This window comes from Phascolarctos cinereus, unplaced genomic scaffold, assembly GCF_003287225.1.
Source record: "Phascolarctos cinereus isolate Bilbo 61053 unplaced genomic scaffold, phaCin_HiC Scaffold_8;HRSCAF=390, whole genome shotgun sequence".
Lineage (NCBI taxonomy): Eukaryota > Metazoa > Chordata > Mammalia > Diprotodontia > Phascolarctidae > Phascolarctos > Phascolarctos cinereus.
The window spans coordinates 4,940,376-4,958,124 of record NW_027556291.1 but is presented as its reverse complement, the minus strand read 5'-3'; the positions used below and the strand labels follow the sequence as shown (position 1 = coordinate 4,958,124).

Below are 17,749 nucleotides of genomic sequence, written 5' to 3'. Positions count from 1 at the left end.
CTTTAGATCTCTTTCCACTGCCCCAAAGTGATCCAACCCATCTGGCATCATCAACACCCGTGAAATCCCCATTTTCATCCTGGTTTTCCCCTAAAGCTACCTTCTACGATGCAGACCAATAGGGAGGGTCTTTATTTCATAGGTGAAGAAATCATAGCATGGAGAAGGGGAGGAAGCAATGATAATGGGTAGTATGGCCAATTGCGGAGAGGGGCATCCTCCTCCTTGGACATATTCTATTTGTCTGGGATGACTTGAGGCCCCCCTCTTGCTTGCAACCAAGATGGCAAAGGATGTGAAGATGTAGCCAAATGAGGAAACTGAGCTGTTTTACTTGGGGCTTAGAAGTTTTGAGTTGTACATAATAGCTTTCTTCCAGTATGTAAAGGGTGACATTTTGAAGGGGACTCATGCTTGCTCTGCTTGGCTCCAGAGGCAGAACTTATCTCCCAGTGGAGATGAGTTTGCACAGAAGAAAATTCAAGCTTTGATGTCGGGACCCACTTTGCAAGCATGACAGAGAGCTGGCCCAAAGTGGGCTCCCCAATCCCTGCCCCCTGCCTGGGGAGAATTCAAGTGGAAGCTGGACACCCGCTCATCATCGTCACCATCACCGTCACCGTCGTCATCATCGTCATCATCGTCGTCTTCCTGCTGGCGTAGAGCTTGCCCTAGGTGTGCCTCTGAGGTCTCCTGCAGCTCTGAGATTCTATGATTCTGCTATAATGTGATCATAGAGTGTTAGTGCTGGGAGGAACTGGAGTGCCCCGTTACTTTACAGAAAGGAAATCCGAAGACCGAGGATGGCTAGGGAGGGCCGTAGGATCCCACAGTGTCAGAGCTAGAAGAAGCCTTAGCCATCAGCTAATCCAGTCTCCCATTTTACAGCGGAGGCCGAGAGAAGGGAATGGGCTCCAAGGTCCCATGGTGAGTTAAGTGGCAGTGCCAACACTGGGACCTAGGCCTCTCCTAGGTTCACATGGCCGGTGTGAAGGCAAGTTAACACTGGCTCCTCTTCCTCTTTCAGGACCTGTACCTGCCTCTGTCCTTGGATGACTCCGACTCCCTGGGAGATTCCATGTGAAGAGAACACAGTGTCCAGCGTCCAGAGGCCAACTTTCCACTTTCCTCCTGTACAGTATGGTACTTCTGCTAGAGTGTCCAACAGGGCCATTATTGCTTTCAAGTTTCAAAAAAAAAAGAAGAGAGAGAGAGAGAGAAAGAAAAAGGACGCAGAATTAACATGTTTGGTTGGTTTTTTTTTTCTGTGATTCCTCCTCTGGGCCACAAATCCACAGTTATCAAGTAAGGAGGTTAGATTGATGCCATTCTTTGGAGCAATTTGATGGGGGTGTGATATGTGCCGTTCCCGAGCCCCCACGAGGCTCATGCTGTCTCATTCTAGTGCTACAGGCTGCTGTCCATGGAGGGTAGCTCCTACAAATCACATGGAAAATGTGACTGGGGCAGGGGGTGGGGGAAAAGGGAATCTGGAGCAAAAAGATCCTTGGTGAATCCTCAACTGGGCAAAAAGTGCCCCTGATCTCCTTGTCCGAAGAAGGCTGACAGGGGTCAGAGCTGATACTGGTCATCTCTCGGCTTACGCCTCTGACAGAGCCCCAGCCTGGCATCTGGCACCAATTTGGGGGGCGGGCGAGCAGGGAAGCCAGGGACTTGTACTAGCACAGCCATCTGCCAGGGTGCTAGCAATGTACTGAGGGAAGGGGACTACACCACAGGGATTCCTAGCCTGGCCCACCGAAGCAGGAGCCCCATCTGGTAGGCCAACTCCACCTCCTCCACTGAGCCAAGCAGGAATCTGTGAGCCGAGCCGTTCAGCTGGGCCCAAGGGACCTGAAGGCCACATTCACCCTCTTGTCAGTGATGGTATCGGTCTAACTCCACGTCTTCTGTTGAATGCCTTGTGAACCACCAACACTGAAAACACTGTGAGAATTTGTTTTCAGGGCTGACATCTTTCAGTCGCATTTTATAGCAAGAACTCAATCTCCTTTTTATAAAAAAGCAAAAACAAAAACCTCATGTCAACTCTTCCTGCTCCTTTTTTATAAGCTGGGGCTTTTTTCTTTTGTCTAAAAAACACATGCAGAAAATGAAAAAAAACCCACCAACAACAACAACCTTCCAAACCATCAAAGGATGACTGAGTTTAGTGACGATGCTGGAGAAGCCAAGAACAGCCAAGGCCCACACCATGGCATCAGCCTTCAGATGAGCTTTGGAACAATTGAGCTTGACCACCCAATGCCAGTGGGGCCCACCATTCCCACCGCATCCTCAGCCCTTCCCACTGCCACCCCGAACAGAGATGTTGCTCCTCTTCACCTTGGATGCCTGATTTGGCCCAGCCCTTGGGCTTTGAGGCAGGAGCTCCTCCAAGAAGTCAAGAGGCCTCCTCAACTGAGATCTGAAGTAACACCTGCCAGTGCTGATGGCAGCAGATGGGAAGAGTTCCTAACCCCACCACCATTTCCCTATGCATTAGAAGGGATAGGGAAGGTTAGAATGAGATGGGACGGGAGGGATGGCTTGGCTTGGCTTGGCTTGGCTACTCAATGATTCTGGGTCATTCCTCCACCCTGCCTGGGGTGAGCCAGTTTTCTGTGTGTGTGTATGTGTGTGTGTGTGTGTGTGTGTGTGTGTGTGTAACTGTGTCACCATCAAGCGTCTACCTCAGCCTGAGTTATTGACCACTGAAGTGGACACATGCTGGGACACACAGTGCTGTGGGTGGGGGCCACTCAGATCTTAGGATCATAGAACATCAGAGCTGAAAGGGACCTTAGAACTCATTTCATCCAACCCTCTCATTTGCATATGAGAAAACTGAGGCCCAAAGGGAGGAAATAATTTGTCCAGCATCACACAGGGAGTAGGCAGCAGAGTCAACATTTGAACCCCAAACATCGATTCAAAATTACCCAAGTCAAGCTCCAGACTGGCCCTGCTGCTGGAGCCAAGGCAGTGCACGGCGGATACACCCTCCACTCTTGTTCGGTCGATCCTTATGGCAGCATAAAGGCCAAGGGTCTCGTCCCTTCCTTTCCTTTCTCTATTTTGTTCCCTGACCACTCCCCTTGCATTCTCCCCTGGAGCTCATTGCCAACTCTTTGGAAGAAGAAGTGGACAGGACTCTAGTACCCCTGTCATCCAGTCACACCTCAAGGGCCTAAAGCACTAGCCCCATCCCCAGTCCCCCACAGCCTCAATCCAGGGCTTTGCCTGGGCAAAGTAAGCCACTTACTGTTGACCATCTCCTTCTCAGCCTCTGCTGGGCTCCCACCAGAATCCTGACATTTCTTTTTACTAGAATGAAGCCCAAGGCTCCCAAACCACAGGCCCAGGCTCATCTCCCAGAACTCTTTAGCTTCCAAACAAGCATCTTGGCCTTAACTAGCTCCATGGAGCCACTGATATAGCATCCAGGCAGACAGAAGCTTTGCTTGTGTGGCACTTACCTGCTGTTACCATTAGGCCCTCTGGAGGGCAGAAGCAGGCTCACGTGCCTTGGGAGGCCCACTCCCTTCTGTTCGGTGGCAGGCCAGCCAGAAGGGAAAGGTCAGGGCATTCCTGGCCCTCTCTGCATACCCAGCTGGGCTCCCCAGGTCTATACCCAGGGTACGCCCAAAAGGACCCCCTCATTGGCCTTTTCTCAGCTTATTCAGTCCCTATGGGGTATAATCAACGAATTCCTAAGTGAGCTTGGGCTCCTAGACTCAGCTGCCTTAGCAGTTGCCAAGGTTTCCTCGGCCCAGACAGCATAGCTGCTGAATTTTTTCAAACTTTCCAAGAATAAATAATCCCCATTTTTTTTAGATCATTCATAATTATAAAGGTGGCATGCTACCCTTTATGAGGCTAAAACAGCATTCGTCTTAAAATCTGGCAGAAATAACAGTGAAATAGAGAACCAAAGACCAATTTCTCTAATCAACAGAGCTGCAAAAACACTAGATAAATACTAGCTGGTAGAATGCATCAGTATAGGGGCTTTTCTTCGTACGTGGAGGGAACACAAGAGGTCAGCTAGTCTACCTCCTTCATTGACAGTTGAGGAAACCGAGGCCCAGAAAGAGGCCTGTTGTAACAGTCCCATCTCTGGGATTTCTCCTTTACGTTCGAGGCTATAAGCAGCTTGGCACTGTGCCCCCTTCCTGTACTTCTGATCATCTTCAGAAGATTTGGAAAACCTTTAGGGGGCTGCCTTTGAAACCAACTGTCTGAACCCCCTTTCCAGGGCCCTTTGTGCCCAGCCAGGCCACTGCTGGCCTTCTCGGCTTTCCCTTGAGGGACCCTGGATTCTTTTCTGCACAGTCAGCAGACCCCAAGTGCTTCAGAAAGCATCTGCTGCCTCACCCTTTCCCCCTTCCCACGTATCCAACTAACCTAATGGCTGTCTGTCGCTCACTCCCGCCTCCTGCAGGAATAGAAAGGACAAAGCAAAAGAAAAGGGTATGCATGGGGCGAGGGGGTGGATGGAGAGGGCAGGGACAACTTCCTGAATGAGGTTAAATAGGAGACTGTGAGCTGCAAGGTAATGGGGAAGAGACTTTTCCAAGAGAACTACTTGTCAGCCAAGCCGAGCCGAGCCAGCATGGGAGCTTTGGGGCCCCCGCAGACACAAGACGTTACAGTCGGAAAGGCCCTTAGTTCATCGAAGCTCCAACCTGAGAGGGACTTTGGGCTATGCAATGCCATAACATGAGAGAATATAATATATGACATGTCAGCCCCAGCCTAGAAGAGACCTTGGGCTAGAGAATATTAGTGCTGGAAGGGATTTGGGAAATGATCTCATCCCACCCCCCTCATGGTATAGAGAATGAAAGTGATGCCCAGAAAGGAGAAAGGATTAGCCCAAGTTGGTGGCAGGACAGGGGCCAGAAGCCAGGTCTCCTGGCTCTCAGGGGTGCCCTTGCCAGTACACTTAGCTTTCCCTCCCCTGGCTTTCTGAGAGATGCTGGATCTTGGAATCCCTATCTCATCAAGCAGAGGGAGCAAGGCCCAACCCCACCCCCCACCCCACCCCACCCCTGAGGAAATAAGGTGCAACCATTCAGGGGAAGCAGAGGAGCAAGGGGATAGAGTGAGGCCAAGGAAAGGCACTTGGAGTATGAGGCCTGGCTGCCCTCTGGGAGAAGTGCTCAGGGCTGCCCGTAAGTGCTCAGCTCTCAGAGCCTTCAGGCCTCCAGTTTGGGGCGTGCACAGACTAGCTGCTATGTCCCATCCAAATGCACCCTGCTGGCCAAGCAGCCGCGCTCTTAGAACAGGAAAGGAAGAAGGCAGAGGAGCCACAGCCAAGGGGTGCCCCTACTCCTTTTAGGGAGCTTTGAAATGCTATCTTTGTAAGACTTGGTGTGGCCATTATCAGCTGCAGCTGGAGCCGTTTCTTTGGTGGCTAACCTTGGTCACTTCTCTCAGGCTCCACTTGGCCTGGGGTTAGCTTTCTCTGGCCCTGTGGTAGTGACTGCTCCCAGAAGGCACTGGGAAAGGAGTTAAATCCATGCTCTGGCCATCTGTTTACAGCTGTGGAGGGGCCATCTGACCTTATGCGCTACCTTGGGCCAAGGGGGTCTAGAGGGCCATCAAATCTTGGAAAAGTCACCAAAACTTTGACAATGAGCACCTTGCCCCCTGTTAGAGTCTTCAGGGCCCTGTCGTTCACTCTCCCATGTACCCCCATCTTCCTTTTTGTGCCTCTGGCCTCCTCTCCATACCCACAGCATAGTCCTGGCCTCCATCCACTATGCTTTCTGTGACTGTACCCCCATTCTCTGGGCCCCCTGCTTTTTCCATACCTCCTTGCTCTCTCTGTGTCCCCATTCTCTCTGTGCCTTCAGCTTTGGGTACCCATCAAAACTTCTTAACTCTCCCCTCACTCTTCTGTACCCACACTCTCTTTATATCCTCTCTGTGACTCCCCCCTGTACTCTCTGGGCCCCCACTGCATTCCCTGGGCTGTCATTCTCTGTATTCACTACTTGCTGTGCCCGCTCTGGCTCACATGCCCACTCCCTCCAGATTCCCCACTCTGCACCCAGCCCCATCCTCCCAGCAGTCCCCTCATCTCCATGGTCCTCTCTGAGTTGCCCTCCTAGAGGAGCCCTCTGCTTGCCTCCTTCCTGTGTTGCTGCTTGGGCTTCAGACTCGGAGGCCTCTAAAGCCAGTCCTGGGCTCCTGCCTCTCTCTCTGTCTGCCTCCCTGTCACTTACCCCTAGGGTCCTGGTGAAGGTGCCTCCTCCTCCTGGCCTCTCTTACCCAGGTGCAGACTTGTACAGCCCTATCTCACTCAGACTTCCTCCTGGCCCTTTCCCTTGAGGATCTGCGCCTGCCTCCTTGGTGGTCAGGAAGGCTGGCTAAGACCTCTTCAGCCAAACCTGCAGGCCTCAGCCTCCCCAGCTTGCACCCAGAGTGTGGCCTGGGCCTTCGGCAGCTGCCCTTCAGAAAAAGCCTGGAGCTGGAGATAGCAACATGATAGACCACCTAAGCCTTCCCTCTAGGCTTCCCATGGAAGGTTCCCATGCAGGGACTCTATCCCTTTTGCAAAGAACAGTCTCTAGAGTGGATTGCACAGTATTGTTACTGTTACTGCCCCTGTTTCTTCCTGTTCCCAGCCCAATGGGGCCAGGAGAAGGAACAGTTCAAGCCAGAACTCAAAATCCCAGCTGCTGAAGCAGCATGAAGGCAAATAGGACCGGCAATCTCTTGTTAAACCCCTTCTCTGGCCCGGCCTTTCCAACACTGCCTGGCTGCCCACCTCTGAGCATCCAGGCTCAGCATTCTCCGTGCTCAAGGCAGGCCCTTCAGGGGCCAGCTCTCCACTTGCAGAGCCCAGGGCCTGGAGAGTGTAGCATTGCCACCAGGGCCAAAAGCACTGTGCTGTTTGCAATCTAAGGGACACCTGGGTTCAAGAGATCCGGGCTAGAGCAGAATCCCCTCCCTCCCCCCCTGGCTGAAATAGGTCACCTTCTCTGTGATGCTTCCCAACTCACAAGCTGGCATTTGATGGTCCCCTGCCACACGCTGCCACATGTTATCTCTGGAAGGGTTTGCCTCTCTCCTTCTCCACCATCACATGTGCACACACACACATACACACACACACAGAGTCGGATGTGCAGAGACATCTGCCCCCCTCTTCTCCTCCACAATTCTCTCTATTTACTCATCCTTTTCCAGCCTTGCCAGCTCAGGAACAGCCTCCTCCTTCCCTATCGGCCCTTGGGCCTGAGCATATTCCTCCTGGCTGACCAGGCTGGTCCACTATTTTGTGGAGCAGAGAAGGGTGCAAACAGCTGGACAGAAACCTCAACCATCTTCTCACAGCCCCTTGGTCTTTTTCAATTTGCTCAGTTAACAAAGCTTCAGTGTGATATACCTGAGAGCCCATAGTGTGGATTCGATTGTCATTTGCTGTTGGGGGGGTGGGGGGAGGAGGGAGGGCAGGGAATGAAGGGAAGGGATTGGGTTGGGGGACGAGGTTTAAAGTTTAGCTGGCATACTTTAAGCCATCTGTACAGAGCCACATGGGGTGGGGTGGGGTGGCGTGGGGTGGGAGGGTCAAGCCAAGTGTAAGAATTGAGTTGTATTTAGGATTCAATAGGATTTGGGGGTTGATTGAAATGCAAAAAGTATTTAACAAAGTACACTTTGTATAAAGATGTTAATTTAACAGATGTTCTTTCCTCCTGTGATGAGCCTCAAGTAGCATTCCATTTGGGCAGCCTGCGTGAGCAGTGCATGGAGGTACAGCCGGGGGCCTCCAGCTTCCAGGCGCCCATGGCCTCCGGCCTCCATGCCGAGCATGGCCAGCGGAGGGCAACTCGAAGGGTCTGGCCTTTCTTATGCCTCATCCGTGTCTGTCTTCATCAAGGGAGGTGGGTAAGCAGGGGATGGTACCAGGATGGTGTGCTCTTGCCCTGGCATCCATTGCAGCTTGAAGACAGCGAGCCCAGCTTCCCTAAAAGCAGCTGTTGCTCAGCAGGGCACAATGCCCATTCTTGATTTCTCACACGTGGCCAGCTCTTTGAAGCATCCTGGTCACCTCCTCGCACCAGTCAGCTTGTACAGAAACCATTTCTGTGGGCATTTTAAAAGGGGGGGGGGTGGAGATAAGGGCAGTAGGGAGCCCCAGCACCATTATCGAGGCTGGGGCCATGAATTTAGTGTTAGAGACTGTCTGTAGCTTTGGAGAGTCAGTGCATGGTACCATACATCGCATTCCTCAGTGACCTTGTTGGCGACTTCGGAAAAGGAAGGCTCTTTTTCTCACGTCCCTCTCCCCTCCTCCCCCTTCCCTAGCCCCAGGCTGTCTCTGGCCATAAATTACAGTTCTGAGACGAATCTATGTGGGCAAAAAACCAAAAACCGTTGTGCAATGGGTCCTCACTCCCATTGGCCTCTTCCCCAGGAACTCTGGGATTGAAGGCCCCGCTCCCCTTGATGGTAAAACCTTGGGCGAGCTGAGCCACCTTTCACCCTTTGATAAGATTGGAGGCCTGTGTGTCGTACCCGGATGCCATCGTCTCAGCCCAGCCAGGCTGCCAGGGGCCCTTGGGGGGACACCAGAGCTTTCAGACCTTTCCAAGAGCTTCAGAGGATCAGCTTGGCCTCGGGGCCTTCACCGCCAGCTATTAGGAAAGCAGATGGATGCTGACAGCAGCAAGGACCTTGGGGACAGGGTGGGGGCAGGGTGGGGGGGCTGCTTTCTCTTTCCCAAACAGCCCTGCAATGTGATTGCAGGTTTGCTTTCAAACATAGCCATTAGGAGGGGCTGACTCTCCCTTTGGGCCACCCCTTCTCTCTACAGCAGACCACTGGAGCTGGCCTCCTTCTGCCTCCTGTGGCCAAAGGCCCCAGTCTCTCTGTTTCACTAGAGGATGAGGGGTGTCTTTGGCCAGGGGTCTTCAAGGTCTAGAGCAGCTCCGCCCATCCAGCCAATGTTGTGTTCAGACACCCGTGGCCAAAAGATGGACTTGAAGAATCCATATGGTGTGTTCTACCCCGGAAGAGCAGCCGGAGCATCGCTGGGATGCCACCTTTTGCTCACAATGTCTGTTCTTCCTTGTTTTCTCATTTCCGTGTACATTGGCAAGGTGTGTGTAATGTCATTTTCCAAAAATAAAACTTGGTTTCCAGATTTCTGGCTGACAACCCCCCTTTTTCATCACTGGGCCCCTGATAGTAAATAGTGGTATGTCAAGGCACTTGGGCACCCCTGGGGGCCAGCCAGCCTAACCCTGCACCCCTGCATGGAGGAAGATGCTGTGACCCCCGCTGAGCAAGGTGCTATGTTTGGCAGCCCCTAGGCTCCAGGTGTGCCCAGGGAGAGCTGGGTAGCCATGCAATGACTGGCTCTTTCCATGGTTAAGATGCTGACTCCCTACCACAGCTGGCCTTACCCACAGGCAGATTTTAAGGCTCCAAGAAGGCCCCCTGTGCTCCCGGCTCTTCCTCCACCCTCCCTGGCTGCTGGCTGGGAGTTGCAATGCCCTTCCACAGAGCCAGGGCCTCCCTTCCCAAGGAAAAGCTCTGGCTTAAGCCCTGTATGCCCCTAAGCTGGAGAGAGAGCCCAGGCCAACACCTTCGCTCCCTCATGTTGAGAGGGAGGGAGTGACAGAAGAGCCTGTCCTTGGGACAAGAGTGGTTATTTTTTTAGGGGGGGGGAGATGGGTGCAACTTGCTGAATGATTGCTCAGTACCTGAACCTGGGGCCAGGAAGAGGGAAGGGACCCAGACAAACTTCAAGGACACTGCCTAGGACAGGGCGGGTGAGGGGCCCTGAATTCTGGGTCGGTAAACAAGGGGGGCTGCCTTGTACTCCCTGGAACAAGGTTTTGTGCCAGGCCTTGCTTTCCATCTCTCCCAGGGGCCCAGGAACAAAAAGATGGTTGATCCTCCCTGTGTCATGACTGATGAAACCACGTGACAGGCAAGGCCATTTTGGAGTCAGAGCCCTGGCTATGCTGGTGGCTCCCTGGGCACTTGGGGGCTCCTCTGTCTGTGCCTTGGTTTCTCCCTCTGTCACAGGCGAGGGTTGGACTCAATGATCTCCAAGGTTCCTTCCCGCTCTGAGTTTCTTTGACTCCCAAGCTTCTCCCCTAGGCCAGAGCCTCCGCCCTTCCCTCCTGGCCCTCCCTGCCTCCAGCTTCCTCTCCAATCTGTCCTGATAGAATTTTCCAAAAGTGCTACTGTGGGGTGGAGGAGGGCATGGTTACTGCCCTGCTCCATGCTCCCCCACCCCAGAGCAGTGCTCCCATGGCCTCCTACCACCCAGAGGCCCCAGGTGGGCAAGGAGCTGGGTCCTCTTCATCTCAGTTCAGAGGCTTCCCAATCTGCTTTCCAGAAATCATGGAGGTTACTGGATCATTTCCCACAGCCCAGATATTCTACATTCGGGTTAAAGATATCACCTTCACAATGCAGCCTGGAAGAGGCATGAGCAAGACAACAGTTCTGATGAAAAAGAGGGGGAGAGAGGCCCAGCATGGTTAGGTGCCTGGCCCAAAGTCACATTAGATCACACACAGAAGTCTCCCCTTCCAGTCCCCCAAGGGGCAGGGCACCTTTGCTTCCCTTTATGGAGGCCGCAGACAAACCTTGTACACACCAGTGGAGGACAAGAGCCCATCTAGAAGAGGAGGCCTTAGGCTGGGAGTGCGAAGAGGGGGACACAGAAAGGCAAGAAGGAGAGCAGCTGAAAGGGACCTGGGAAGTCATTGAGATCAGTCCCTTCATGTCATAGAAAAGAACAGAAAGAGTTGAAATGACTTGACTAAGGTCACCCTGATAATAAGTGTCAGAGTCAGGAATACCCTGACAAAGAGAAGAAAGAAGGAAAGGGGGAGGGAAGGAGGGAGAGAGGAAGAGGTGGAGGAATGAAGGGAGGGAGAGAGGAAGAGATGGGGGCTGAAAGGAGGGAGAGAGGAAGAGATGGGGAGATGAAAGGAGGGAGAGAGGAAGAGATGGTGGCTGAAAGGAGGGAGAGAGGAAGAGATGGGGAGATGAAAGGAGGGAGAGAGGAAGAGATGGGGGCTGAAAGGAGGGAGAGAGGAAGAGATGGGGGATGAAAGGAGGGAGAGAGGAAGAGATGGAGGAATGAAGGGAGGGAGAGAGGAAGAGATGGGGGATGAAAGGAGGGAGAGAGGAAGAGATGGGGGATGAAAGGAGGGAGAGAGGAAGAGATGGGGGATGAAAGGAGGGATGAGGGGATGGTCCCTAGCAATGTCTCCTGACCCAAATTTGGGTCCCCTTTAGAAGCCAACACTCAGTAGTCTGGCTTGGGCCTTCAAAGTCCCCTAACATTGATGGGCTCATAGGATCAGAGGACCCTTGCCTTGGAGCTGGAAGGGACCTCAGAGCCCATCTTACAGATGAGGACACTGAAGCAAGGGAAGTGAAGGGACTTTGTTGTTGGTGTTCAGTCATGTGTGACTCTTTGTGACCCCATTTAAGGTTTTCTTGAAGTGGTTTGCCATTTCCTCCTCCAGCTCATCTTACATATGAAGAAACTGAGGCAAGGGACTTCCTTGAGGTAATTAAGTCTCAATGGTGGGAATTGAGCCCAAGTCCTCAGACTCCTACACGTCTACCTTGTCTTCACAAAACCATAGAATCTCAGAGGCGGGAGGAACCTCAGCTGGTACCTAGTCCAGCCTGCATCTGGACAAGAATACCTTCAAGCCAGTCCCTAAGGAGCTGCCACCCAAGCTCCACTTGGAGACCCCCAGGAGGGTGAGAGAGCTCATCGCATCCCAAGGCAGTCCAGCCCCGTTGGGGCTCACTCTGGTTTTCTGCCTCTTTGCCATGCTCCTCCTCCCCCGCCCCCACTGCACCTAGTCTTGGCCAGCAGAACACAGCTAATCCCTCTTTTACACATGATGACCCTCAAAGACTTGAAGGTAATTGTTGGGTCCCTTCCGAGTCTTTTCCAGGCTCCTCACCCCTACATTCGTCATCCAATTGCAAGACCACCCCAGAATCAACTGACAGCAGTTGGGGGAGGGAGGGGAGAAGACTTGGTTCTTGTTGTGTGTGTCTGGTCTCCCTAACCAGGTACTTATTCAAGGTCACTCAGGAGGCAGGAAGCAGCTGAGGCCAGATGTGTCCCAGTCTGCTGTGGTACTTGGATTCTATTTCTGACTTCTGGTATGACCTTGGGAAAGAGTCCCTCCCTATTTCAAAGCCTCAGTTTCCCTCTTTGTACAATGAAGGGGATGGATGAGATAGCCTCTGAAGTGCTTCAGGTCTGAGGCTCCATGACTCCAAGTGGAAGGATGGTCCAGCTACCTGGTCACCACACTGCCACCTAGTGAACAGAGCTCCTACTGGCCCCAGTGGCCAAATGCCAACAGCCCTTTCAAACGATTTGAGGACTGAGTGGGTGAGGGGCTTTGGTCCCTTCCAGGCCACCTCAGCTTGAGTCAGTGGGTCTGCAGCCAGGGCCCAACCCGAGCTAGAAAGGAGGATTTGAACCCAGATTTTCTGCCTCCAAACTCCATGTCTTCCAGACAACAAACACAGATCCTCAACAACATGACAGGAAAAGATGGCCAGGTGAAGGAATGAGGGTAATCAACCCAACCCCAGACTAGGTGGCCCAAAACTTTCCAAGGTCCTCTCTCTCCTCTTCCTCTCTGTCTCTCCTTCTCTGTCTCTGTCTCTATCTCCCTCCTTTTGTCTCTCTGTCCCTGTCTCTGTCTCTCTGTCTCCCTTTCTCTCTCTCCTCTCTCTCTGTCTCTGTCTCCCTCTCTCTCTCTCTGTCTGTCTCTTTGTCTCTCTATCCCCTCTGTCTCTCCTCTCTTTCTCTCTCTCCTCTCTGTGTGTGTCTCTCTCTGTCCCCCTCTCTTTCTCTCCTCTCTCCTCTCCTCTTTGTCTGTCTGTGTCTGTCTGTCTCTCCTCTCTCTGCCTCTCTCCTCTCTGTCTCTCTTTTTCTCTCTCCTCTCTTTCTCTCTCCTCTCTTTCTCTCTCCTCTCTTCTCTCTCTGTCTCCTTCCTTCTCTCTCTTTCTCTCCTCTCTCTGTCTCTGTCTGCTTCTGTCTGTCTGTCTCTGTCTCTTCTCCTCCTCCTCATCTCTCTCTGTCTCTCCATCTCTCTCTATTTCTCTGTCTCTGCCTCTGTCTCTCTGTCTTTCTCTTCTCTCTCTGTCTCTCTCCCCTCCCTCTGTCTCTGTCTCTCTTTCCTCTCTCTTGGTCTCTCTTTGTCTGTCTCTCTTTTTCTCTCTCTTTCTCTCCTCTCTCTGTCTCTGTCTGTCTGTCTCTCCTCTCTGTCTCTGTCTCTCCATCTCCTCTCTTTCTGTCTCTGTATCTGTCTCTCCCTTTCTGTCTCCATCTCTCCATCTCTCTGTCTCTGTCTCTCTTTGTCTCTGTCTCTCTCTGTCTCTCTCTCTGTGTCTCTCTCTGTCTCCCTTTCTCTCTCCTCTCTCTGTCTTTCTATCCTCTCTGTCTCTCCTCTCTTTCTCTCCTCTCTGTGTCTTTCTCTCTGTTCCCCTCTCTTTCTCTCCTCTCTCCTCTCTCTCCTCTCTGTCTGTCTGTGTCTGTCTGTCTCTCCTCTCTCTGCCTCTCTCTCCTCTCTGTCTCTCTGTCTCCTTGCTCTGTCTCCTCTCTCTCTGTCTCTCTTTTTCTGTCTCCTCTCTTCTCTCTGTCTCCCTCCTCTTTCTTTCTCTCCTCTCTCTCTCTGTTTCTGTCTGTCTCTCTCTCTCCTCCCTCTATTTCTGTCTCTCTCTCTCAGTCTGTCCCTCTCTCTGTCTTTCTTTTTCTCTCTTTCTCTCCTCTGTCTCTGTCTGTCTGTCTCTCCTCTCTTTGTCTCTGTCTCTCTGACTCTCTCTCTCCCCCCCTCTCTTTCTCTGTCTCTCCTCTCTCTCTCTCTCTCTCTCTCTCTCTCTCTCTCTCTCTCTCTCTGTCTCACTCTATCTCTCTTCTCTCTCTCTGTCTTTGTCTCTCTCCTCTCTCTGTCTCACTCTATCTCTCTTCTCTGTTTCTGTCTCTTTTGTATCTCTTTCTGTTTCTGTCTCTGTCTCTCTGTGTCTCTGCTTCTCTCTCTCTCTCTCTGTGTCTCCTCTCCATCTCTTTCTGTCTCTGTTTCTGTCTCTCTCTCTGTCTCTGTTTCTCCTCTCTCTCGGTCTCTCTTTGTCTCTCTTTTTCTCTCTCCTTCTCTCCTCTCTCTGTCTCTGTCTGTCTCTCCTCTCTTTGTCTCTGTCTCTCTGTCTCCTCTCTTTCTGTCTCTGTCTCTCTTCTCTCTCTGTCTCTCCCTTTCTCTCTGTCTCTCTGTCTCCATCTCTCTATCTCTCTGCCTCTGTCTCTCTCTGTGTGTCTCTCTCTGTCTCCCTTTCTCTCTCTCCTCTCTCTCTGTCTTTCTCCCTCTGTCTCTGTCTGTCTCTTTGTCTCTCTGTCCTCTCTGTCTCTCCTCTCTTTCTCTCCTCTCTGCGTGTCTCTCTCTGTTCTGCTCTCTTTCTCTCCTCTCTCCTCTCTCTCCTCTCTGTTTCTCTGTCTCCTCTCTCTCTGTCTCCTCTCTCTCTGTCTCTCTCCTCTCTGTCTCTCTTTTTCTCTCTCCTCTCTTTCGCTCTCCTCTCTTCTCTCTCTCTCTGTCTCCCTCCTCTTTCTTTCTCTCCTCTCTCTGTCTCTCTGTTTCTGTCTCTCTCTCTCTCTCTGTCTCTTCCTCCTTGTCTCTCTCTCTCTGTCTCTCCATCTCTCCATCTCTCTCTCTATTTCTCTGTCTCTGCTTCTGTCTCTGTCTCTCTGTCTCTCTCTCTTCTCTCTCTCTCTCTCTCTCTCTCTCTCTCTCTCTCTCTCTCTCTCTCTCTCTCTCCCCCCTCCCTCCCTCTCTCTTTCTCTGTCTCTCTCTCTGTCTCTCCTCTCTCTCTCTCTGTCTCACCCTATCTCTCTCCTCTCTCTCTGTCTTTGTCTCTCTCCTCTCTCTCTCTGTCTCACTCTATCTCTCTCCTCTCTCTGTCTTTGTCTCTCTCCTCTCTCTCTCTGTCTCACTTTATCTCTCTTCTCTGTCTGTCTCTCTGTCTTTGTTTCTCTCTTTTCTATCTCTCTCTGTTTCTGTCTCTATCTCTCTTTCTGTGTCTCTGCTTCTCTCTGTGTCTCCTCTCCATCTCTCTCTGTCTCTATTTCCTTCTCCTTTTCTCTGTCTCTATCTCTCTTTCTGTGTCTCTGCTTCTCTCTGTGTCTCCTCTCCATCTCTCTCTGTCTCTATTTCCTTCTCCTTTTCTCTCTCTCTCTCTGTCTTTCTCTGTCTCTGTCTTTCTCTCCCTCTTTCTCTCTGTCTTTGTCCCTGTCTCTTTCTCTCTGTCTCTCTTTCTCTCTCCTCTCTCTCTTCTCTCTGTCTCTCTGTCTTTGTCTCTGTCTCTTTCTCTCTGTTTCTCTCTTTTTCTCTCTCCTCTCTCTCTCCTCTCTTCTCTCTCTGTCTCTCCCTTCTCTCTCTCCTCTCTCTTTCTCTCTCTCTCTCTCCTCTCTCTCTCTCTCTCTCTCTCTCTCTCTCTCTCTCTCTCTCTCTCTCTCTCTCTTCTCCCTCTCTATCTCTTTCTTTCTCCCTCCCCATCTCTGTCTCTGTTTCCTCCCTCTGTTTCTCCATCTCTCTCTATCTCTTTGTCTCTGCCTCTGTCTCTCTGTGTGTGTCTCTCTGTCTCTCTTTTTCTCTGTCTGTCTCTCTCTCTAGCTCTCTCTCCTCTCTCTTTCTCTGTCTCTGTCTCTGCCCCCCTCTGTCTCTCTATCACTCTGTCTCTCTCTCCTCTCTTGCTCTCTCCTCTCTCTCCTCTCTCTGTCTCTCTCCTCTTTCTCTCTCTGTCTCACTCTATCTCTCTTCTCTTTCTGTCTCTGTCTCTCTCCCTTTCTCTCTGTCTCTCTCTCTTTTTTGTATATCTCTCTCTGTTTCTGTCTCTGTCTCTCTCTGTGTCTCTCTTTCTCTGTGACTCTTTCTCTGTTTCTGTCTCTGTCTCTCTCATTCTCACTGTCTCCTCTCTCTAATCTCTCTCTGTCTCTCCTCCCCTTTCTTTCTTTCCTCTGGCTGTCTGTATGTCTCTACTCTCTGTTTCTCTTCCTTTCTCTCCCGGTCTGTCTCTCTGTCTCTCTCTCTCTGTCTCTCCTCTCTCTCTCCTCTGTCTCTTTCTCTCCATTTCCTTCTCCTTTTCTCTCTCTCTGTCTTTCTCTGTCTCTATCTCTCTCTCCCTCTTTCTTTGTCTCTCTGTCTCTGTTTTTCTGTCTGTCTCTCTCTCTAGCTCTCTCCTCTCTCTTTCTCTGTCCCTCTGTCTCTGTCTCTGTTTCTCTCTCTGTCTGTCTCTCTGTCTCTGTCTCTGTCTCTCTCCCTCTCCCCTCTCTCTGCTCTCTCTCTCTCTCTCTCTCTCTCTCTCTCTCTCTCTTCAGTCTGTCTTTGTCTCTGTCTCTCTGCCCCCCTCTGCCTCTCTATCTCTCTGTCTCTCTCTCCTCTCTTGGTCTCTTCTCTCTCTCCTCTCTGTGTCTCCTCTTTCTCTCTCTGTCTCACTCTATCTCTCTTTCTGTCTCTGTCTCTCTCCCTTTCTCTCTGTCTCTATCTCTGTCTCTGTCTTTCCTCCCTCTCTCCTCTGTCTCTCTCTCCTCTGTCTCTTTCTCTCCATTTCCTTCTCTTTTTCTCTCTCTGTCTCTGTCTGTCTGTCTATGTATCTATCTATCTCATTCCTCATCCTAAGTTGACCCAGGATCCCCCTCAGGACCCAAGAAAAGAATTCTGCTTTCTCTCCCAGACTGTCCCTGGGCCATTTCAATATTTACCTGCTCTTTGCCTTGCTCTCAGCCATTCAGTAAGCCTCCTGAGAACTTGATGGGCGGGTGGGCTGCTCAGGCCTCCTTCCCCCTCATCCCAACCAACGGGCAAAACTAAGTCCACAAAGAAGTAAATAAGACGGGGTTCTTGTCAAGCCCCCAACACCATGGAGGTCCTCGAGTCTGTGCCCCAGGAGGAGCGCTCAGAGAAGAGACTGGGAATGTTGAGCCGGGAGAAGAGAAGGTCACATCCTGTGGCCCCAGGCTGTGTTTATGCTGGCCAAGAACAAGAGAAATCTCTATCAGTCCCTCTCTCCTTCTTGAAGAGACAGCACGGTGGAGTGGAGATGATCAAAGTTAGAGTTAGGAAGAGCTAGGGGCTTAGCTCGTCTCTGCCCTGCCCAAGCAGCAGTCCTGGACCCCCTCAACAGGCCTCAGGGTCTGAGACTAATTCCTAGGGCCACCTTATCACCAACCTCCATTCTCCAGGGTCATGAGCTTTACAGCGTGAAGGACCTTAGAAATCCCAGCCAGTCCAATGCTCACATTCTCATTTTAGAGATTCATAAAGCAGGTCCAGAGAGGACAAGGGAATCTGAGCCCCTCACTAACTATATGACCTTGGACAAGTCACTTCTCTCTGAGCGTCAGTTTCCTCCTCTGTAATAGGGGGATAATAATGGCTGTTGCACCAACCTCCTCAAGTTGTCGGGAGGCTCATATGAGGCATGCAAAGTGCTTTGAGGATTGTATTTGTTATGTGAATGCCAGTTCTCATTCTTTCTTTCTCTTTCTTTCTTTCCTTCTTTCTTTCTTTCTCTCTTTCTATCTCTTTTTCTTGCTCTCTTAGCAGATCTCAGTCCCCAAGGCAGCTGGTCCAGCCCAGCCCCCAGCCAGGGGGGCATCCCAATTGGCCCAGTGTCAAGAATGCAGGGAGGCAGGGACACGGGAACACGGGAACGCCTTCCCCCTCTCCCTTATGACTCAAGA

The 17,749-nt window shown here is 51.7% G+C and overlaps 1 protein-coding gene across 3 annotated transcripts in view; it reads left to right on the top strand.

The window, feature by feature from the left end:
* The window catches only part of DCX (doublecortin), a 53,182-nt gene extending 45,757 nt beyond the window's left edge, over positions 1-7,425 (top strand). For all 3 annotated transcript variants that reach the window (XM_078147791.1, XM_020979966.2, XM_020979964.2), the window contains exon 7: positions 1,028-7,425. In XM_078147791.1, coding sequence (XP_078003917.1) covers positions 1,028-1,084 — 57 coding nt within the window. In that variant the 3' untranslated portion in view covers positions 1,085-7,425. The remainder of the gene's footprint in view (positions 1-1,027) is intronic.
* The last annotated feature ends 10,324 nt before the right edge of the window (positions 7,426-17,749 follow it).